Source organism: Opisthocomus hoazin, chromosome 7, assembly GCF_030867145.1.
Source record: "Opisthocomus hoazin isolate bOpiHoa1 chromosome 7, bOpiHoa1.hap1, whole genome shotgun sequence".
NCBI classification, from domain to species: Eukaryota; Metazoa; Chordata; class Aves; order Opisthocomiformes; family Opisthocomidae; genus Opisthocomus; species Opisthocomus hoazin.
The window spans coordinates 56,477,779-56,502,491 of record NC_134420.1 but is presented as its reverse complement, the minus strand read 5'-3'; the positions used below and the strand labels follow the sequence as shown (position 1 = coordinate 56,502,491).

The 24,713-nt window shown below is 41.4% G+C and overlaps 1 protein-coding gene across 3 annotated transcripts in view; it reads right to left on the bottom strand.

Moving 5' to 3' along the window:
* SLC24A4 (solute carrier family 24 member 4) overlaps positions 1-24,219 on the bottom strand; it is a 100,036-nt gene extending 75,817 nt beyond the window's left edge. For 2 of the 3 annotated variants that reach the window (XM_075426206.1, XM_075426207.1), the window contains exons 1-2: positions 23,872-24,219; positions 21,409-21,519 (exon numbers count right to left, since the gene is read on the bottom strand). In XM_075426206.1, the coding sequence (XP_075282321.1) occupies positions 21,409-21,519; positions 23,872-24,028 (268 nt within the window). In that variant the 5' untranslated portion in view covers positions 24,029-24,219. Of the gene's footprint in view, positions 1-21,408; positions 21,520-23,133; positions 23,237-23,871 lie in introns of all 3 variants that reach the window. The other variant, XM_075426208.1, reaches the window with a different exon arrangement.
* Between the last annotated feature and the right edge of the window lie 494 nt (positions 24,220-24,713).

The following is a 24,713-nucleotide window of genomic DNA, read 5'->3' as shown; positions in this document are numbered from 1 at the left end:
GTTACTGTTAGATCCAGTAAGTGAGGGGCTTACATATGACAGCACTGTAGGCCACCTATGTAGAAAAGGTACTTTAACACAGCATATATTTCACTGAGCTCTCAGTGTGGAGCAATGCCCGCTGACCAGTTCTGCGGATGCACATGATCTGTAGAGGGACTTGGCGGGGGGGGGGGGGGGGGGGAAATAGCTGGAATAAGATTAATAATTCATGCAAGAAGAAACCTCCAGCTCTGGTTGTAAACTCAGAAGAAATGACGTGGTGACACTCTTTAAGATTAAGAGCACTGCTCTATGTTAATCTGGAGCATAATCCAATGTGTACATGAAACAGGTAATAATTAGAAGATAGAATTTGTTTTTATATGAACAATCTTTCTTTTCAATGGTATTGTTTCACAGTTTGTGAAAGGGCATCACTCTCTCACAATAAGATTAGTTCAAAAATCAGAAAGAAAATTTTCTTCAAGGTTTCTGTTTAAGAATACCCAAAATTTCTACCTTCAGCAGAGCCTGTTAACAATGTGCTTAAATGCTCTCCTGAATTAGGGCCACAATTTGATTACAGATTCCAAGCTGGTAGTTGATTTTTTAAAATACTTCCTTAAAATATCCACAGATGTAGAATTATATAATTAAGCTATTTTAGATCATTTAACGAGGTTGCAAAAATGTACTTATAGTAATTTGTCACTTGAAAGCTTGTGCTATTGGACTTACGGTTACTAAGGCAGCTGCCTTAGTAGAGCAGGGGGACAGGAAAAAACATCTTTCTGAAAAAATACAACCTTATAAACATTTTAGAGCAATTTTGCTTTAATATCTAGCGTAAACAAAACCAGAGTAGGATATGCTATACTATACAGATTTTATTAGTATTCACTTGAGATTACCTGTATTACTCACTAGCATATTCAAACATTGGAAACACTAACAAAACGTTCACATGATGCAAAACACAGCTGTGTATTCTGCTCCTGCTTCAGTCACTCACCACACATGCACACATCAGTGAGAGTAAGCATGTGACATACATCACAGGATCTCTCAATTAGGAATCTTAGCCCTAGGGGGGTTTTTTACATGATTATGCCAGAATAACATGACTGTGTTACCCTGTTACTACTAACATTGGTCTTGCAATTTTGTATCTCTCAGTTCTTTCCTGAGGAAATCTGTATTTAAGAAGTGCTCCAGGGCACACAATTTACATACAAGTGTCCAGAACCGTAAAATAATACTGACCACTGAGAACCTGAAAAGGACAAGCTTGGTTGCTGTTCCAAAGGTAACAGGGCATAATGGAAATGCTCTGCTACCTCATAGGAACATGGCTACGAGCACTGTTCTGGAGTGTGACTACTCAGATGCTGCATATTTCCATTTATTTTTATGAGTTTGGCTGGTCAGCCAAACTTCTAGCTCCTGTGCTACACTGCACCCATCTGACTGATATGATGAGGTGGACTTGCTTTTCACAAAGAGGGGAGAACACAGAACATGGTAGGACTATAAAGCAAGGGAAAAAAAAATATTTCAGCTTTGATGTGTCAGCAAATAAGCATAGTTACTCACAGAAAAGAAATACAATCTCTGCTTTCTGGTCAAATACACTCATTTAATACATTACTGATGGATGGAACCATGTCAGTGTTCATACACAGGACTGAGAGGTTATGGACATTCCCCCAAATAAAGGGCAAGATATAAATAAGTGAACACGAGGGGGAGCTGTAAGTGCAGAGGGAGAGCAGCACAAATGGCACCACAATGGTCTCTTGTGATGGCCCAATCTCCTCACGGTTTCCATGAAATACACTCTCTCAGTTCAATTCCTCTAGTTAACATGAGATCGACACTATAAAAAGAGTCCCAAATTTATTACAGTTTATGGTCTCTGGATGGAAGAAGCATTGCTACGCATGCCCAAAAATTACAAATTCGAATTACTGCCTCAGCTACAAGCTGTAATATACTTTGCAAGCAAGACCAATAAGCAGTGCAACACACAGAAAGCCTTCAGTCCGTCCATTTTAGTGACATTCCACACAGGAGCTAGTGATAATGTATTGTGAGGATGTAAAGACTGGGAAGTGTTTAAATAGAGAATTTAAAAATACATAGTATGAACAAGATACAGAATGCTGCTACTGATAGATCTTGTGTACAGGGCTCAATAGATGAATAAAGAAATCAATAAAAAAAGGACTCAAAGGTACACAGTAGAAGATAACAACCAGTGAGATGATGTACGACATAGTGTCTAAGGAACAGTTTGGGCTTCTGTAGACCGGCTTCTGTTGAATTGCATCCTCCAGTGCAGGTTTCAGTCACAAGTGAAGAGTGCTGAGCTGCTGCCTGGGACAGTAAGTGACAGCAGCAATGGTGGCTGGGCTGCCTGACTGAAGGAACCTGCATGACAAGTTTGGCGATGGACAGCGTCTGAGGAGCAAGTCAGCAATGCCTGCTTTGTGGGAAAAGTAGATTTGGAGCACTCTATACTCACAACATTTAGGGGGTGAATTGCCAGTCCCGGAAGAGCAAGGAGAGGACGAGAGTCCTAAAATACTCTTAGTGTCCAATATGAGAGCCAGACCCAGGGAGAAAGAATGAGTTTGCATTTTGAAATCACATTCTCCATATGCAGATGGTGACAGTAAGCACAGTATCCTGATTTTTACTTTCTAAACTTCTTTTCTCTACTACATGTTATCAATAAGAAATGAATAATGGAAAGGTCCAGTTACACTATACATCGCTTGTCATTTGGTCTACGAGACAGAGCAGTAGTGCTGGCAGTAACACAAATAAGACAACTGAACAACCTTCAAAGTCACACATACACAAGTTCTTCCCAAATCATATTTGTAGTAGAAGAGTCTCTTAATGCAAGCAATTTGTAAAAGCTTAAGACAAAGTAAAGCAAAATGAAAAGTCACGGGCAAAATGTAAAGAAATGCAATGCAATAGCAAATCAAGAAAAAAGTTGGTCATGTTTCTACCATCTCAGCTGGCCCTTTACCAAAATGCACTTAGAATTGTCTCCCTGGAGATCCAATTTCTTCCACATAACACTGACTATGAAGGATGCTTGTTTTAGAACAGAAAAGTAAGATACACCAAATTCATCCGACCTTCAGTGTGCAAGGTATTTAGGATGCCTGTCTCCACTGGGGATAAACATGGTTTACATGACTATCAGTCTGAATTTTAAATGGCTAATGTCACATGGAACTTTCTTCATAAATAACCAACATGATACGCAGGACAGGGAACCAAACTTTTAATGGTGGGTGCTCTCAACAGCCAAATATTCAATAGTTGAAAAAAAAAACCAAAACCAAACACTGTTACCACCAGTATTGAATGGGTGAATATTATTTTAAATTTGCAGATACAAAAGCTATAGCACAAGATTTGGTATGTCATTCAAAAGGTCTGTAATTTTGTCATAAATATTTTCAGGGAGGAGTTACTTCAAACGCAATGTTAAATTTGAGAAACAATTTAAGTGTATCTTGGGTATACAAAACTAACGAGTGTCAAGTATTCTGTGGTTATGACTGTCTCTCTGCTTGTAATATTCTGCAGCTTCCATTACTGTAGCACAGCATCTCGGTCTAACGCATGCAACTTCATTGTACTTTGTGAGACAGAAAAGTATTTTTAGTCAAACTCCGTGAGTGAGGCCTGCAACCCAGAGGATTAGATCAGAACCACCAAATTTAGGGCTAAAACAGAACTGACACAGAACTTGAGTAAATAAGCCTAAAGAAACGATCCAGAAAGTCTGCACTAGCATTTACCTGTCCCTGAAGGAAGCAGGAATTCAGCACCTCCGTGTTTATCTTGCAGGTTCCCTAGGCAGTTTCACCTGTGCAGAGCTACCTTCATCTGGGGAAAGAGGCAACTAGCTTTTACCGGGGCAACACTGCTCTCCAGTAACAGCAGTAAAATCTGCCAAAGCCCCTAGAGAGACTAGATCAATTAGGTATGCTCAACGTACTCCTTACACATCTCTAAGACTGAATTCAGCATAAGCCACACTTGCTAGAGATGTTTTCATTAAAAAAGTTAAACCTGAATCCTTCAATTCCCAGATTAGAGTTCTCACATGACAGTGGTCACTAGTTTAAGAGAGTACCATCTCTCCCTAAAAAAAGCAACAAAACCTCACAACAAAAAAACCCATCTATCTCAGCTACAGCCCTGAAGTTGATTCATGCAGTGTACAGTTCTGCATCTCTGCACGCTTACTTATAAATCAGACCAAAATGAGTGAGAAAGTGTTGCTAGCTGGACAAAAGAGCTCCACAGTTCCCAGCCTGCTCCATGAGACCCACTAACTTTTGAACATGAGTTTCCTCCTGCAGTCAGAGGCTTTTGCTCTCTGCTGCTGCACTGTCCCCCTTCTCAACAAGTCTTTGCGTTGAGTGTGAAAGATTCTGTAGTGAGAGCAACTCATCCAATCCTGCCTGAGGTACTTGTCAGAAACCCATGTTGTGTTCAGAAGTCCTCACCAACTTCTCTGGGAGCGCTGCAGGAATGATTTGGGTTTAAAGACCTACAGCGCTCCAGAGAGAAAATACAGTTCTGAAACACAGCAGAAAGTTTTCTTTAACTTAACCCCTACTGTTGAAGTGCCAAGATGTCCAGGTTCCTTAGGACACACTTAGACTGCCAAAGACATCTAACTCCAACTAAGATTCAGAGGATCGAGAACCTTACGCCAAAGATTTCACTGAGAATCTGTCTATAACTAAGTATTGAGGCCTTTAAAGTCTCACTCTACATCCCTTTTCCCTCTCCTGTTCAAGGGAATTTTCCTTACTGACTTCAATGTGAATGAAATCAATTAGTTTTTAATGACATATACAGATACTTCACTGTCAGGGAAACAATCACTATGGACAGGGGTACAAATGACACTACAATATTTTGCTTTATTAAGCTGCCAATGTCAGTTCCATAGCTTTGGATGCATAGAAGTAAGTAAATTTTAATTTTTAAGGAGGACGCAGTATTTTTAAACCGTATGCCACACTTGCAAATATATCTGGCCCTTTTCCACAGGCCAAGGACAACAAACAGCAGCAAGCATAGAGATTTACAGTCTCTGTTTTACCACCCAAAATCATCTACCATGATTCAAGGTACTTCTACGCAAAAGACAGCACAAGCAGATTGCCTGGAAGTAATTCATTTCCATCATCTCCCTCTCTGAGAGAGAAACACTTCAAGCAATGGCTACTTTGCTTTCCACCAGACAAACTAGTTTCACTGTGATCTTTTTCAGATGTATAACGCATGAATTTTAAGCTGGTTGTAAAATCCACAGAAACTCAGTTTAGCGTCTTCCATCTGTACTGATTTAAACACTCTTCTTGAACTGCAACAACAGTTTTGAAATGTCCTTTCCCTTGGCTCCCCTCCTACCTCCTACTTATGCTCTCTTATCATTTTGATGACACAGGGATATTTCAGTGCTTTAATGGTAAAATTGAGCATGTCAGTGTTTTCAATTTGTAACTGTGGAGGAAATACATACTCCTGAGACCAAACTCTGTGATTTTTCATGATTTAAGATCAGAACAGAGTTTCACTGTTTAAAATGATGAATAAGCTTCAGACTGCTATGTAGTCCTGCTGTGAAAAAAAAAATGGTTTCACAATAAATTAAGAGAAAACGTTAGATTTTTTCCTCTCTTTCATAAGGTGCATTAGTAACATGAATTAAGAATAATGTCTCTGAGAATGCCAAAATAAAGGATATTTCTCTCAGCCGAATTAAGATTTTAATACTTTGCCTTTGATCTGAATTACACAGTATTCTTTAAATCCAAGAGCACAAAATTCCAGACTTCCATAAATAACCTGGAGCTTGCTAGCACAAATCTGTCAACTAACAAATCCCTCTTCATCTCTCCAAAGGCTGCATTTTTAAAGGTCATTAGATGGTCAGCTCACACACTAGCTTTACAGATCATGTAAATATGAGACAAATACATAAACAATCTCCATTCCCCATTTCAAGTAGCAGTGCTGCTTAAAAGTGTATCATCCCTGATGTAAATCAGAGAACCAGCATGCAGGTAATAACAGCAAGATCCTAGCTTCTATCAGATAAAGCAGTCCAATGCTGCATTTGCTATGTATGGAGAAGTCCTACTGATGTAAACAGTGGCTTAAAAAGGGCCAGTGGGGCCACAACACTAAAATATTCTTTTAAAGAAGAAAAAACCCTCAAAAATCTTGATTCCTGCATGATTCTAAGTCTCCATTTGGCCTGAACACAGGCTGAAACATCAATGATCCCTCCTGATGGATACTCAAGGCACTGGAAATGTCTCAGTTCAAGAAAGTATCAACAACTTCAGGTTAATCACATGTTTAATTTTAAAGTTGTGCATAAATGATGTACTGAAACAGAATGTTTGCTCAGGTGAGCCAAGTGAAATCATGAATTAGATCCACTGTGAGTATATTTAAAAATCTGCCCTTCAAACTGAAGTGAATGTACTGCAGTATGAGGTACTGTAACAAGCTTCCAGTTCCAGACAGCTTCGTCCTGAAGCAAAAATGGTCCCCTCCAGGGACTGCTCTTTGCGTGCTAGTACCTCAGCTGCAAAACTCCATAGCCTCCATTTCCAAAAAGTAGACAAAAAAACATATAAAAAAAATGAAAGGTTAATCCAAACACCAAAAGTAAATAAATATAAACCTCTAAACCTAGCCAGACATTTAGACTAACTTTGAGAGATAGGACTATTTCTGTAACACTGAATTGCAACCATGTTTGTGTGGGTCTTTTCACTTCAGCTGAGATGTCACTCCAGCCTGTCCTCAACGCTACGTGGGAGGTTTACACTAATCAGCTTTTTCTGAAGTTTAAATTCTAGCATCACATCAATAGCGGTTACACAACATCAAGAAATATGAGCTGTGCTCATTTACGAAAGCCAACCTGGTCGTATTTTCAAGCATCTGAATTAACAGATACTTTCCTTCAAAAAAATTTTTTATATCCTAAAGTTAAATATTTAAGACCAAATACATACAATGATGCATCATGCTCTAAAAAGCCACAGCTATCTTAAAGTCAGTATTAACTTTCGGTAAGCTGGGGGGGCGATGTGTCAAAAAACAAAAGTTAAGAGATTTTTATCATCAATGAGTACCTCACAATAGTATGATTTTTCTCACAGCTTTAACTATGTTTCTATCTTCATACACTGGAGAGTGAATGTTTTCCCAGAAGGGAGAAAAAGCACTCTCCTTTCCTAAGTCTGTTTCAAAGAAAATCAAATTACCAAATTATTGTCTCATAACACGTAGACCACACAGCTCAGCAGCCAGCAAAGCCAAATTTCTTTTCTTGGTTTTTGTTATTCAGCAATGGTAAAGCTGCCTGGCACTCATGGAATTTAAGCCTTTTAAATTCTTCGAAAATCTTTCAGTTAACAGAACTTTTCTCTCAAGCAAAAAGAAAGAAAGGGGGGGGGGGGGGGGGGGAGAAATTAAAAATCTCAAACACATGTCCAGTCCAAGTACACTTGTATTCACACATCAGACTTCAGGAAGAATCAAAACATAGTGTAACTCTGGTTAATCTCATAATTACAAGAGGCTTTCACCCATGGCTGTTAAATAATATGAGCTGCCTCTCCAAGATTAAGTGTGTAAAGTCACCGTGCAACTAAAATTGCAAGTCACTGAAGGGTATGCTACACCATTTACATAAAGAAGAGAAATATTATTCTTTAGTAACTACCCTTGTAAAACAATTAGTATTGTTTCCTTAACACACAAATACGTTTACTAACAGAATATAAATGTATTCATTGGGAACATAATGACTGTAAAATTTTGAATTTTTATTCCTACAAATGCCTAATCTGATACATTATTTTAAAACAAGCAATCCACTTATTTTTCCCATACGAAAGATAAATTTTACAGGCAGAAAATGAGGAAAGGTATTTTTGCAGAGGAAAAAAAGAAACAATAAGAGCAATGAACTGAATCATCTGAAGATAAGAAACAGATGCCTCATTGACAAGCTATACCACATTTACACTCACTCTAAAACAGAATTTATACTGTGGCACCTAAGTAGGTGCGAATCTACCATCCAGAAAGCCAGGATCATCTTCATTCGTTATGTAGAACAAGGCTTACTATCATAAAGACGCATTTCAAGTTCAGAGCCCAGTCTAACTGGATATTTGCAGAAGGGATAAAGGAATCTAGGTTCCCACTAGTGTTCAGTTAATTTTTGCTCCCTGGGAAAAAAAAAAATACAGTACTTTTTCATTGAGTGAAGGAATATAGGGGAAAATCACAAAGGGCAGTCACTGCTGCAGCCACAGTTAGAATCGAGGATTTCCTGGTCCTCATGCCATGCTGAAACACTGGATCTGGGTCTCTTGCAGTGACGACTGGTATATAGGGTTATTATGCAGCCCTGTACATTTCATGTCAAGGCACAGAACTACTCAACACAAACTTCAACTGCTACATTAAAATGGTCAATAAAACAAAAGACAAACATATCTGCAATTTACAAAAAGACAAGCAAGATTTTGTTGTAAAAACTCCAAACAAGATGAACAAAAACCTCTCTTCACTCAGTACAGTGACTGAACCTAGTTTTCTACATAAAATAGATGATGATCTGTTTTTTTATAATAATGATCAAGATGTCAGCTTGGGGTCATGTCTGTAGGCTCTCCAGAATCATGAGATATCACTCCCCTACAGTCTGAGCACAGCACGATGTCACAGGGTTCAGCGCCTTCGCGCAGGCCACGTGTTGTTCAACACAGCCATTTTCCACCCTACACTTTGGGTGCAAGCGGTCCTCATCTCTTCCACGTGTTTTCAGATGTGCCACCCCCCACAGCTGAAAACCCTTTGGAGAAGGACAGAATTGACCCACAGACCACAGCTGGGCCCCTGTCAAAAAGTATCTGGCAGAGGTGCAATCTCTCCTCCTCAGAGTTGCACAGCAGTGCTCAACTCTAAGATTCTGGTCTGGGGTCAGCAATGTGGTAGGACCAGAATATTTGGAATCAGTTACTGGATGGAAGACAACAATTTTAGTTGCAAATATGATAATTTAATTCATGCAGAAGCATATAGTACATGCATCACTAGTCCCATCCCATCTGGAATCTCATCCCAGCAGAACAGTAATGCTAGTGGCATTTATATAGTGTTCAATACTGCAGGGGGTGCAATGGGGGGGGAAACATCAAATTTTGGAAGTGTCCAACAAAACCAAAAGACTCTGCAAATAATTTCATGCATTCCACCAAATCTGGCCACTGAGTTTATAGAAACACAGTACTTTTTAAGACGCTTAAGTCTGTGTATGATCATGGCAACTGTTGTTTTTTCAATGTAACATCTCTCTTACATGTCCAAATTGGTCTGTACCTACAGATGTAGGTACAAAACTGGTGACAGAGTTACTAAGTAAAGAGAATTTCACATGAAGTTATTTAGCAGAAACTTAACTATTCTTTAGTCAGTCTGCATTTTTCTCTTTAATCTGAGTCCAGAGTGCAAAACTGATACTATGATTCTTTCATAGACAGTTATAAATACTCCTTTCAACACAAGCAATTGGTGCTAGTTTTGCTACCTCCAAGACTACATGAAAAGTAATATTATTTCTACTAGCAAAACTCCATAAGACATTAGAAAATCAAATTTTGTGTTGGGTGGGACCAGACTCTGTGCTATATAGAAGATAACATTGAATCAAGTTGACTAATTGCTCTTTACCAGTCTGTTGTCTTGCAGAGAAAGCAGCCCAGCTCCAACCTTTAATTACCTAAGCAGTACTTACTAAACTTAGTTGCCCTGAATATCCACAGATTAAAGCAGTTCCTGGAGATGATCCCAGACAGTCTTTCCTAGTAAGAATTCTCCCATCAGGTGCTGTTACTAATCAATTGTGGACAACCAAATAACTATGGCAAACTCATACAGAATTAAAAAGCATAATTAATTAACTTCAAACCTGAAGCACTTGTTCCACACTCAAAATTCAGTTACAGTCAAGAGAAAGCCTCCCCTCACTTCACCACACAATCTATCCCCCAATCAAATAAAAAACCCCCAAATATTCAAAAACCTTTGAAGCAGGCACGAGCACAGGTTTGCTCACACATTGAGAAAATACTGCTGAACCCTTTGTTTCTTTCCTTTTCCAGCCTGCAAGCAACAGGAGATGCTCATTTTATCCTTGGTATGCCAAAGGAGTGTTGATATTTTATCCTGTCTCTCTCACATGGTGGTCCCAAAAAAACATTCACCAGTGGCAGAACCATCACCACCACAGAGACCTGCAACTCCCTAGTTACAATTTTTCATCTTCATTCTCTCTGGATAGCAGCTGGCTCACAGATGGGCCAGCCAGGCTGCTCCTCAACCCCCTTGTGGGAGCAGCTGAAAAGATCTATACATTCCAAGGTGCCTCCATCAGTCCTTCTCCCTCTAAGTGGAGGAGCAGGAGAAATCATAATAATTCTATAATGTAGCATTCAGCTACTTGATATAACTGGCTGGGAAGTGGTAACCACTTTACTTCCTAGAGGCAAGCTGGACACTTCTCTTGACAACATCTAGGTATCACTGCAAATCAAAAACATTCAGCATACTGAAGCAGTTCTGGGTATATCCTTGCCCCATTTACACTAGTAGTCTTGGTGCCCCATGTTAGGCTTTGTAAAAACATAGAGCAGGGGAAAAAACATCTCTGTTGTGAAAAGTTACATTTCTCATGAAAAAAGCACAATAAAAGAGTGAAATCATTATGAGCTGACCAGGAAGGAGAGCAAAGAGGTGATGGTGGTAGCAGCAACAGCTCCTGGCTCAATGAACTTACCATGGCTGCAATTTATAATTAAGGGGGGAGAAGAAAGGCAGCTTAGCTACTGACCCTGTCAGCAGACCTTGGGCAAGTCACTTTGCCTTTTTCAGTCTTCTTTTTCCTTTTCCTGGTCCATTTCCATTAGGTGCTCTTAGGGACTGCCACTGCATCTCATAATAAGGACAGACAACACCACAGGTCTACAGGGATGTTTCTCTTCTCCCTCCACCCTCAACGAGCAAAGCCTCTGTGCACAACTGAGACAGGATCAACTACTATGCTAGCTTTGACTTCTTTCCTGTCTAGTCAATCCTGGCTGGCCGATCTCCTGAGAGCACCATGATGTTCATGGCTTCATGAAGTGAGATACATTAAAGGAGAGAATTACAGCATTGCAGATAGTTTCTTTCACATACTAATCTGCAAGGGGCTGCACAATAATAACAAGAAAAGGCAAACAGGCATCAGAAACTCATCTCAAAGTTTCAGTGCAGGTAAAGGAAGCAGACAAAGGCTAGCAGTGACAGGGAAAGGCAAGGACTGTGAAAGGCTTAAGAAGGTAAGAAAAACCCTTACATTTTTAGGCAACAGTAGCCAAAGATCTTGTGGTGGGATTTAAAGAAGCGTGACATAATCAGGCAAATACTGCAACCTTTACAAAGGCGGGAAAAGTAAGAGGGAAGATTCTCACCAAAGAACTAAACCAGAAACAGCATCTCGCCATCCAGCAACAAACCTGTAGGGAAGAACCTCAGCTGCTGTAAACTGTCATGGCTGTAATGACACAGTGGAGTTAAGGCAGTGTATACCGGTGCAGATATGCTCTCAGAAGCCCTAAAGAACAAATGCCTCTCTCGAAGAGTCTATGTTTTGGGCTTGGAACTCACAAAATTCAAAGCACATGATGATTCACAGTCAAAAAAAAAAAAAAAATCTGTTCACAGAATCACAGAATCACAGAATAGTAGGGGTTGGAAGGGACCTCTGTGGGTCATCTAGTCCAACCCCCCTGCCGAAGCAGGGTCACCTACAGCAGGCTGCACAGGATCTTGTCCAGGCGGGTCTTGAATATCTCCAGAGAAGGAGACTCCACAACCTCCCTGGGCAGCCTGTTCCAGTGCTCCGTCACCCTCAGAGGGAAGAAGTTCTTCCTCGTGTTCAGACGGAACTTCCTGTGCCTCAGTTTGTGCCCATTGTCCCTTGTCCTATCACTGGGCACCACTGAAAAGAGCTTGGCCCCATCCTCCTGACACCCACCCTTCAGATATTTGTAGGCATTTATAAGGTCCCCTCGCAGCCTTCTCTTCTTCAGGCTGAACAAGCCCAGTTCCCTCAACCTCTCCTCGTAGGGGAGATGCTCCAGTCCCCTCACCATCCTTGTAGCCCTCCGCTGGACTCTCTCCAGTAGCTCTTCATCTTTCTTGAACTGGGGAGCCCAGAACTGGACACAGTACTCCAGATGTTGATCTGTTTTCTCCATTGCAGTCTCTATGAACTTCTAAACATAACTTTCAACCATTTTAACTTTACCATTTCCAAAGTTTAAATATTTCCCACCATCTGTGAATATCTACATCTTGCTATTCAAAGGTTTAAATACCTCTGTGCAATAGATCCAGACATATTTCCTCAACCCACTGAACAAGTGAGTACATCATACACAGGGGAAAAAGAATTCATCAGGTTTTGGCCATCTCTGAGAACAGTCCAACAAGCACGTAATAGAAACTGAACAGGCAGAGTCTAAATTATCTTCTTGCTCTCAGGAAGGCACATTTGCCACTGTTGCCCACTACGGGTAGAGAATGTCACTTCTCTCAAGATTGTTCATGCAACACCTGTCATTAACATTAAACTGTTAATTTAATGTTGAAAAAAGGAAACAATTAAATGAATACATATACATATAGCCTGAGTTCTACCTTAAGTGTCTGCTCTGCTGTACTTCAACTTACCAATAGAGTCCCAGAAGGAATGATTTTGACTCGGTGTCTAAGGCTATTACGTTTTCTACTATAATGTCTTCAATGTCTGTCAACTTAAAAGAATAAAGGAAGCCATCACTCTGTATTGCCTGCAGGTCTTGTTTTCCTGTAGAAGGGGAGTGATGCCAGTTTAACTGACAGCAGGTTCATGGAATATTTTCAGACTGCTAGGTGGATAACCACATCTATTCTGTAAAAAGTCATTGGCATTAATGAATATAGTAATAGGTATGTTAAACAAAATTTTGTAACTTCTGAAAAAATAATTCACTTATGAGGGTTATCAGTAATATCAGCAGAAGAAAGTTTAATTTACTGTAATGAAATTGCACACTGTGCCTAAGTGTATCTCTAAATCAGTCATTTTGACCCTTAAAACAAACACTGAGATTCAGAGAGACAGAGTTGAGGTTCAGGAGGGTCTGGTTTTGGTGAAGCTTTCTAAATCTAGATGGTGTTATTAGTAGAACCTGCGAAAATATTCTTCATTGATACCCAATCCATGCTAAAAAAAACCCAAAACAAAAACCTAAAAAATAAATTAAAAAATACATATAAATTGTTATTACTTCCAATTTATGTGCCAAACACAAGGCTAAAAGGTAGCACATTTGTAACTTAAGCCCTTTTTAGTGACTCCCTTTGCTCTTCATTCTAGATTCCTCATCCAGCCAAACCCAAACCTCTCACCTCATATTGATTTTTCACACCTCTTTTATCACTTTCTCTGCTTACTACTTCACAGAGCCTGTACCCTTGCCCTGCTATTCCCAGGATTCTCTCCTGGTTCATCATACAAATTCAGTCTCTCTACACTCACGTCTTTGCGTCCCTTTTGCCTGTCCTCCAACTCCAGGCTCCACGATAATCTTAGTCCTTCTACCACCCTATTCCAAATCCCAAATTTCTCTATTCCTCTTGCAGCTTCTGGTGACCATTTTCTACCTCCAGGTGCTTTTCACAGTCTATCTCCCCGCAGCCAGAGTTCTGTGCTTGTCCAGTTCTGCCTGAATCCTCCACATTCGTGGTCCAAGTTATGGACTGATGAGACACTGAGAGCACAGAGATGAAGTAATGAGTGCAGAGTTTTAACATCTATCAAACAATCCAGCACCTCATAAATACTCTGTCCTAGGCCAATCCCAGGAGTATGGATTAATGCTCACAGACTGATTTACAATGCCTTTTCAGCCCGCTTCATCCAACAGTGAAGTGAGGTGTGGTAACAATTGTGTATGTTACAAAGCAATATAGCAGCATTTTCCGTCTCAGCTGCAGCACATGGTGACATGTCACAGACAAGAAGGTAAAAAGCAAGGATTGAAAGTGAAACTGCAGTGGATAAGGATGGGTAAATTTAAACACAGCTTTTATACCAACAGCACAATTTTCTGAGTGGAAAATGAAGCAGATTTCCACACAGGAAGGTCTATCTCCATGGTCATACTAGTGAAGAACAGATCTAAATACATACACTTTACCCCACATTAAGGGTGAGACAGTCAGTGATGCCATGGAGACCTGCACGCCCAAGTCCCATTAACTCTGATTTTGAAATCCCCAATTCAGGATTTCAAGTATGTCCTGAGTGAAATGCACTTCATTTGGTTTCCATACCAGACCACAGGAAAGCTCAGGTTGGATGGAACTTCAGGAGGTCACATTAGTCCCAACTTCTGTTCAAATATCATCTTTGCACTAGCTAGATCAGGACTGAGGTATCTGGATTTGATTCTTTGTTCTACCACTTATTTCCACTTTGACCTCAGGTCACTAGTTTACACAGCTGCTGTCTGCGTGAGTTGGCTGCAGTCTCAAAAGAAGAGACGTTGCACTGTTAACACTGCACTACATTAACATTTGAGCAATATTTAAGTAACGTGGTTTGAAATATAGGCAGACATCTAAATAATACAGCTGGGCTAATACAGGAAACTTTAGATCTTAGTCTAGCACTCTAAAGCATTCAACCTGGGTATTTTGTTCCAAGGGCTTGTGTCCACAGATATTAGATTTGGTTCTGAAGTTGCTGTATTTTAGAAATTCTGATTTTTGTTTCAAGCCTGCTTCTTAGTTTCAGAGGAAAGATTTAGCTTGTAAAAATCCTTATCTACAGTGTGCTTCAACTGGACTAAAACCAACTGTAAATAAAACTGTCATATGAAATAAAGATTATATCAAGTAACATTTTTGTTAGTTTTAAGAATATAGAGTAATATATTAAGTAGTATTTCCTTCTATTTCCTTTGCCATTGTTTACTACATCTGTAAATGGCATTTTAGTCAGACACTCAAACTTGGCACCTAGACCTGGGGAAATAGATAAATTACCCTGGAATTTGTTTTCTGTTCTCAGCTCTCCAGGGGATGCTGCTGGCAGGTTGAGCTAAACCACAGAGAGATGTTTGTCTTATTTCTTTCTACTATTTTGGATGCCAGTACTAATACACTGCTAGAAAATGAACAGCTCAGAGAGAAGGTTGTCTATTTTTTTTTTAAGTTGTAGCTTCAAACAAAGCACATTTTCTAAACGGGTTCACAAAAAAATAAACAAAACACTTTTCCCAATTAACTTCAATGACATCTACCTGCCAACCCTTTTAACACCCACATCAATAAGCCAGGCAGAGTGTCAAAAGTTCAACCTAAATCTAGGTCTGAATTCTGATTAGGAGACCTTGGAAGCCACACAAGAAAAACTTGCCATGAAATGTTTGTCATTTGCCCTCAACTAGTCTGCTAAAAGTGGTTTAAAATTGTCACGCATCTATCTCCCCCTGCAAAAAGAAACCATCCAAGTGAGATCACAATCAATAAAGTCTGCTGCTCAGCATCTACAGGGAGAAGAGTGAGTCCAGAGACACCTGGGGGGGGCGGGGAACAACCCCAAACCAACCCAGGACAAATAAAACCCCACAAGCGTATGACGTGGCTACACAAATAAGCTACATGCTAGCTGGTTAGTAAGTCTTACTACTACATAAATATGTGCATCTGTGCATATACACACACACTTGCTGGACACTGCGCCTATATGTTATGTGAATACCATATGCATAAAGCAACTAAGAATTTTTTTCTTTAACCTTTCCTCATTTTCATTTCCTTTCAGACCAATGCAAGAATAGCATATCTAAGGCTGGTAAATTTCCTGGTCTTTGACGGTATAAGACATCGGAGTAAAGAAACATTTTAAATCAAAATGTATGCACTATCAATAAATCTGTCGTACTACAATAGCTGCATATTTTCTATGCATCAAGGCAGTGAGCAAGTCTGACTAAAAGGCTAGTGGGGAATATTTGCAAATAATGTAACAGTTGCTGTCTGTATTTCCTCAGTGAGACCACAGTCCTTCTGTGCTAGGTACTGTACAAATGCCTAGCGAGAGAACCTGCAGGTCATGCTGAGCTTACCAATTTAGACAGTTCACAAAACAAAGAGTTGCAGTGAAATTATTAATACCACCTCCTTAAAAGTGGGGTTCCAAGGCATTTATCCCTGCTACAAAATGGAATTTTGATCTAGGGAAGATCACGAGCGCACTGTTTAAAAGAAATACTTATTATCACATTGTTTAAAGAGAATTTGCATCAGCACAAAATTACATATTCCACCAGCAACAAAAGTATGTTTAGATCAGCATTTATAACACAAAGTTTGTAATCTTAGATATTAAGGTGTCTACCAGGATTAAGAAAAAAAAGGACACATCAATCCAGCATATTGAGAATGACGCATTTAACTAAGCACTGCGCTTGTTAAATAAAGTTCATGGAAATCAATTCTTCCTATAGTGTCTTTACTATAAATGTACAAGAAGGTTTTTTCCATCCTCTTGGAAAATTACGTTGAAGAGTCAGTCCCGTCTTCTGTAGTCAGTGAGAACATCGTCATCGATTTTTGTAGAAAAAGTAACAGGCTCTTGTACTCTCTATGGTATGTTAACAAAAATGTCCAACATTTCTGTAGTTTCTCTACAATGCATCACATCCTACATTAGTCCCCGAGGTTATAACTAACAGTGTAAAATATACACAGACTTAATGACTTTTGATTCTAACTCAGAACTCAGTTGCACACATGCTGCTGGGAAACACTTTATTTCACTGTAGAGGACTGATTCTTCCTCTCTCACTGCAAGGACAGAAGCATTGCTGCAACAGGCCTTTTAATTCTGAAGTAAAAAGGCAGCATGGCTCAGAAACAGATGCTAACCCCTGCCTTTCCCCCAAACCACAATTCATCTTTACCCACTGATAACAATGAGAGGAGCACACTTGAACCAAATCCCCAGCTATTTAAAACCAACATACCTCATGAACTGTCCACAGCTGACAAACCGCTAGACAGAAAACCCCACCGACTCTTTCAGTTTCAAGGCAGCTCACTGACTAGTGTCACAAGACTAATAGAAATGTATCCGAATATATTTCCAGTTCACAGCAAGTAATTTAAATATTGTCTGTACTGTATACAGGGATTACTTGAACACATTTGCAACAGAAAGGAGTCCAGATCAGTTGCTTTAACAGCCTAACGCGACCCAGTGGTGTGACATGGTTGGAAGCAACACACCACCCAGCCATCCCAGCTTGTAATTGCCCTGGAAACGTTACTCAGAGTTCTGGAGGACAGGGAGTCATGGGAACATTTTGAAACAAGAGGTAGGTGGGCCATTCGAGCAGAGAAGCTATAAATCAGACTTGCTGGGCAGATGGCACTGCAAGCTAGCGAACTGATGGCAGATGGAAGTAAAGACTTGGATAAGGCAAAAAAAATGGTTGCAAACTAATGAGATCTGTTAAGATGCTAGAGGCAACAACTGTCCCTTCCTGATTACTCTGCTTTAAGTGAGGGTCATATCAACCTCTCCTCCCACAGAAATTTACCCAGGAAAATTTTCAGAGCCATACAGAAAAGGCAGTTTTGTTTCCCTCAAAGCGGGATACCCACAGCAGCCATCCAGAGACTTACTCAATATGAAATAAGCAGAACACTCATAATTCAAAAATCCCAGGCTCTCCTGAAATTTTTGAAGTCTGGAGCATTCTGCATAGAATCTATAAGCCCTCCAGTCTGATCCAGAATGATATAAAGACTTGTATCTTTTCACAGCAGAGGAGCTTCCATCAAAGGGGAAGTTTCAAGCCAGGAAGGATCTTCAGTGCAAAACTGCTACACAATACATTAACTTTCGCAAGGATTTGGCTTTAGTCCAGACTAGAACTTAGTTAGCTTGGTGCTCACAAATGCTCCACCTTCCTGCAGCTGCCCTACAGTTCCTTTGCTGCTGTTACGGGATAGATAGCATCTATAACCCTTACAACTGCAGAATAGTTACTATCAGAATAAATGCATGGCACCTCTTAAGATACTCTTAAGATACTCTTAAGTCCCTCTAACCTCCAAATCTTAGGGGGAAAAAAAAAATCTTTCTCTTCTACTTATATACATACATACAGACACATATATACACACACGTATATATTTTCCTTTCCTTTGTCAGAGCATCAGGGTTCTTTTTTAAAACACCATTGCCAAGACTTCAAAATTTTTTCTGTTCTAATCCAATGGCCCCAGAAGCATTAATAACATTTCCAGAACACAATACAAAATGAGCTACTTCAGTAAATGAGACAGTGTAGGCTATGTGAGCTTCTAGCATATAGCAGCTTCCACAAGCTTCTAACATTACTTCTAGAAGCTTATGGAGTTTTTCTCCCAAGATATATTATGAAGGGTGAGTCTTTCTTACCACTGTCATGAACTACAAGGATCTGATGGTCTTATAAACTTCTATAGCTGCAATTTCTGACAACTAATGAAGAGGGAGCACAGCAATAGCACTGCAGTGACACAAAGGATTAACAGGCTTTCAGCAAAAAATTGCATTTCCCAAGATATTATGAAGCTCTTGTATCTTAAACACACGTAGAAAAACAGCCACATAGCATAAGAAAACTGCTATACGCCATATACGCACCCATGCGTTTGTAGGGCCCCAGTGCTTAAGGCAGATACAGAAATGACATAGGTTAAGAAAAAGTACATCTCATAAAGGAGCCTACAGAGAGAAGTGTATTCATACAACATATACACATATTAACTATCTCTTCTTACGATCAAAAACAAAAAAGACCAGAAATGAAGTCCAGCCATTTAAAGTGTTTTAGAGCACACTCTTGAGATTTTCATTACATTGGGATAAGCGCATGACTGAAACCTTGCATATTATAACTGAAAATCCACATTCTCTCAACAATTTTCTATGCAATCTTCATCAAGTCTCTTGACCTTTTCTGGGACAACTTGCTCCAGATGTAGTCACGGGGCTACACAAGCTACATTCAAATGGAGATGAGCTATGCTACTTGCTCCTTTTTGACAGGCTTTAGGTCATTGTATCTTCTTCTCATTACAGGGCAAATCTCAATCTCTGGCTACCAGACAAGAACGAAAAAAACCCAAACAAAAACACAAACACAAAACCAAACAGAAAAACAAACCAGCAAAACCCCACCAAAAAACCCAAAATCTACAGAAATTGTTACTGAGCAATAACAATCATGGGGTTCTTAGAGACCCATTCCTGTCTAACAAACATCAATTTCAGATATTTTCAGATGCTCCCTTTATTTGCAGCTATCTTACATCTAGCCACTCTTGCACCATCTAAATCCCCTGTTCAGCTGCAGAAGATACACAGAGATAGGTTGTACATAACTGCAGAATAACAGGAAGTGACTAAGAAATGCTATAATTGCAATCCTATGACATATTCGATCTGTAAATCTGTGTTCTAACAGAAGAAACACCTTTAAAAAGAAAGGTTAATTCCAGCATTGTGACTAGAAATCATTAATTTAATGCACGTTTCATGATATTTTTCTTAAAACCTTAGCATCCTGAGGCATATTTGTGCCTCTCTTGTGCCCAGCTCTTGTGGCTGCAGAGAAAAGTGCACCTCAATGACCTGAATTTCAGAAAGCACATCAAAATGACCTGACTGTATTTATTTATTTATCCCAATTTTTCTTAAACTAATCTTACAGTTTTAGAGGAATGAAGAGAGCTGAGCTACTTGTTCTAAACATCTGGAGAAGTCAGCACTTCTCCTGGTAATCAAATTTACACATAAGCATACGTTTTCCCTGGGCAGTTTTATCATATCAATGTAAAAAAGTCCTCATTCATGCTAAATGGAAATTCAGGAACTTTGACGGGCGTCTTTCTGATCCAGCTTCTACAATTTTGTGTCCTTTGATGGCTTGGCTTCAAGTGTGCTGCCAAGCACGTGTTCAGACATGATCACGCTGATGCATCTACATACGTGGAGAAAAATGAAAGAGGAGTGGGAAAGCATAGTATTTTCTGACTATTCATCAAGAATAATTACATTTCTAAGAACACAATTTTTGTCTTCTTTCTTGTCTGTGAACAACTGTGACAGACAAATCAACAGCATCGTAAGGTTACAGATGCAGACAACAGAAAACTAAGCCACAAAGTTCTTAACAGAAGCACAGAGAAGTTCTTGGACATAAAGATGATACAGTTAAAGCTTTTAGACCCACATACTTCACGTGATGTTCTTCCACTCCTCTCAGAAGTGCATAAGCACGGTGGTGATCCTCAATCTATACAAAAGGTGCCTCAGCATTACAACAAACTTGTAACTGAGCTCCAAACCCTGCCTGGGGCTGACAGTATCCCAGAACTCATGCTGTCACTGTCTGCAAGGAGGCACCGACTCTGCTGTCACACAGCGTTGATCAAAGAGTCGTATTAAAAAAAAAAAGAAAATCTGAACTTTAAATTAATTTGGCTAGTGCCATTGGCAAAATGTCTCATCTCCCCCACACTGTAAACCACAGAGAGGCAAGGAGAGAGAGAGAAAGGAAATACAAGCTGGAAAGACAGATGGGAAGATGAAAGCATTGTGGACTAACACTGATATTAAAATGCGTCATCTATCCCTGCCCTCAATCAATTATTGTTGCCTGGCCAGGACAGATATCCTGAAATAAAATGGATTCCAGTGTTTCCATATTACTTACCTCATCATCCCTCTCCACACCATATAAATTCCTACTCTGAATACACAGTTTATCATTAAACCAGCAAAACATGATTAAATGTATAATGTTGATGAGTACAAATTACTGTGCTTACATGGTATCTCAAACACTGCATGTTTAGCTACCCATAGTTTCAAGAAGAGTAAATCTCTCATTACCAGTGCAATATACACAGCATCAGCTAGATAGGAATAGTCACTAAAAGAAAAAAAATTAGAGAAATCAAATTATCAGCACAAGTCTCATAATGACCCCAAAACATTCTTATAGCTGAACATGAACTTTTACCTTAGAGGATAAAGTCATGGCATTATACAGCACAATAAATGTTATTTCTACACAGAACAGTCCTGATTTTTTTTAAGTTTGACATTTTTATGTTTACCCTAACATGTAACCGCAACTTGGTCATGACAGCACTACGCAATACATCTCAAGACACTGCAAAGTTTTTAGATCTTACCTGGCTCTGTACAGTTCTTTCCTTCATGTGTCCCGTTAGGTGATGCCATCAACCTTCTATTCCTCCATATTTCTGACAAAACATGTTTGTCTGCAATAGCTGATTCTCGGCCTATGTTAAACAGAAAGAGGTTATGCCCATTGTCACTAATTTTTTCCCGCATCACCTTAACTGGCCTATATGCCCCTACTAGCGACAAGCATGGACAGAGCATCAGTATGTGAATGCAGCAAAACCAAGGTATGATTGGGGCAGATGCCAACATACAGACGCTAGGTGCTACAAAGGGTGAAACTAGCTACGAAGGTACAGTATCAGAGCTGCTAACATGTTCTGGCTATCAGAATACCTGGCTGCGACCCATAACGGGAAAACATTCTGCATCAAGCAAATGCTGAAGCCTGCACCTGTGAAACTCCACACTTAGCAGTTCTTATAGATGAAACCAGCCCAGCTATGCTGACATGAGCAACAATCACACTTCCATTTAGTCATCTGCACTTGCACATATTACATTACTGATGTCTCAAAAAATAAAAATGCATATGGACATGTTCCAGCTACATTTTGATTTACTGTGAGTCTAGGGGCTGACCTTTTCAGTGTTGGGTATACTTGATAATATCAATCCCTGCACAACTTTTCAAGGAAAATGGAAAATAACTGCATTGTGAATCCCCACAAGTCTTAAGAAAAACAAACTTCTGTAGAAGTCAACGGAGCTTTTGCCTAAACTTGTATTTCAGAAGCATTCTCAATGGAATTTGCTGAATAGAGTACAGAAAGAGCACTTGTGATAATGCAAGATATGCAATTATAATAATCAAAGGAAGAACAGAAGCTCTTAATTAAATCACTTCCATCTCGACTTTATCCATTTCAAATGAACATATTATAACAAAAATTCTTCCATGGCTGATCTTAAGGGTTTATATTCAGTCATCATGTAATGCTTGTGCTTTGCTACAGTGACTCTTGCAAAAAAATCTAGCTTGGAAGTTAGTTTGGCTAGAGTATTTGCTAAAATAATATAACACCACAACTAACAGATGGTCAGTGTTTAGGGATACAATATATTGTAAATTAGCCAGCTGAAAGAAACCTACCTGATGCAGCATACCATCAAAAATTAGGTTATGAGGGATTTAGTTGATAACCCAGGAGATTAAAAACTTTCATAAGTCATAACATTTTTCATGCAAACCAAGAAAAGTTCTCAAAAACTGTTATCTGCAACAACCCCCCCTCCCAACTATGTAAACGTAATCGTACCCCATTTATTTGCTTTTACAAACAAGTAAGTTTATGAAAATAACCAGCTGGTGCAAGGAAAAAAAAAACACATCAGCATGACAAACAGTTCTAAATAAAGAAAGCAACAGTATACTGTAAAACCACAATTAAAAAAAAAATTAAAAGTTTTAAGATAAGCAATATGCTAATATAGTCTGAGACACTGAATTCTTACATGGATGGCTTGTTGCTATCCTAGATATATCTCAAACAACACAGGAAATAATTTGAGCACAAGAGCATTAGAAAGTATGACACTTTCCACCAGATTTTTCTTCCCCTAAAGCACACATTTTAACTTCAGCTTTAATTTAAGCAGAAGACCCATCCTACTTCTGCTGCAATCAGATTTTCTTACATTAAACGTGGACATAGGATCTGGGCTTAGTTTGGTTCTGTTCTCAAATCCTCGAGGAGTGTTGGCAGACCTACCTAGAGACCTCATGTGCTGTCCCAGCAACCTTAGACTGCTTATCGCAGGGATGCAAAGCATATTGCAGGAAGAGGGCCTAAAGCTGCACACTTACAGCCCAAACTGTGCCGGCAGGCAGGAAAAAAAAACACGAAGGGGAATGATGTAGTTAATTAGAAATGCAACAGTTTACCAACCAAGGATGCAACAGACTCGCTCTATAAAACACGAGATTAGCACTGTTCCTCGCCTAAAACGCAGAATTTTCTGTCAAATCCACACTGTAATTTGGGGACGGTGATCGGAGGGGGAAGATGGAGAAAAGAAGCGGTTGCAGCTGATGGAGGTTTACAACCTACGGACAAAACCGAAAGGCGGCCCGAAGTTGCAGAGGGGACGGCGAGCGGCTGGAGAGGATCCAGCTCAGATGCGGCGGCGGGGGGAATCCACCTCCGGGCCGCCCGCAGCCACCCCCTTCGGCTCCCGACGCGCAGCCCCCCGAGGGCTCGGTGCCGGCAAGCTCTCGGCCGCCGGGCGCCAGCGACGCCGCTGCCCGCCGTGCCCGGGGCTGCGGCCACGCACCTGCCCGGCGCGGGGGCTTCTCCTCGGGAACCCGCGCCGCCCGCCCGCCCGCCGGGCTGTTTCCACCGAGCAACGCGAAACGGGAACCGCCGCGGACGCTCGACCCCGCCAACCCCCGGGGCCCCGCTCCAGCCGCCCTCCCGGGGTCCGCTGGTCCTGCCGCCGCAGCCACTCACCCAGCCTGGAGAGCAGGCTGGACATGCACCAGACGAAGAAGAGGATGGCGCAGATGAAGCCCAGCTGCTGCAGCAGCATCTCCCGCCTCTTGCGAACTTTCCTCAGCATAAGCAGCGCGGTCTTCGGGGGGGCGAGCGGCGCCTCGTCCGGCTCCATCGGAGCGAGCGCGGGCGCCGAGGGGGCGGCCAGCGGGTCGCTCGGGAAGCGGGGATCAGTCCCGGCGGCTTCCCGCGCACGGCTCCATGTCGGCCGGGCTGCAGCGCGGGGAGCAGCCGATGCCCAACGCCTCAGGTCGGCAGCGGCGCAGCAGGGAGGCGGGCGACGGCGCGGGAAGGCGGCGGCAGACCGGGGGCGGGGGGGGTCGCGGCGCCGCTCTCAGGGGCCGGGCTGAGCCCCGCGCCCCATGGCCAGCGGCGGAGGAAGCGGCGCGGCGGCGCCCCGCGCTCCTCGGGCAGCGGCCGCCCGGCAGCGTGCCGCGGGCTGCGAGTCGGCGCCGAGGGACGGCGGCATCCACGCGGCTCCCTGCCCGCCCCGGCCAAGTTTAAAGTTTATCCCTTTCCTCCCCCCAGCCGTCCCGCCGTCGCTAGCCGCTGGCGGCAGGTGGGCGTTACAGCCGTCGCCGCGGGAGCCGCTGGCCCCGGGGCTCTCCGCGCGGCGCCGAGCGGCCAGTCAGCCCCGGCGGGCGGGCGGGCGGCCCGGCCCCCTTCTCCCCGCCCCTCTCCCGCAACTTTCTGGGGGCTCCTCCGGCGCCCATGGCAACGCGCGCGTACCCTCCCCTCCCCGAACCGGGGCGGGGGGGGGGGCGGAATTAGCCGGCCGAATTAATCCTTCCCCCTGCGCG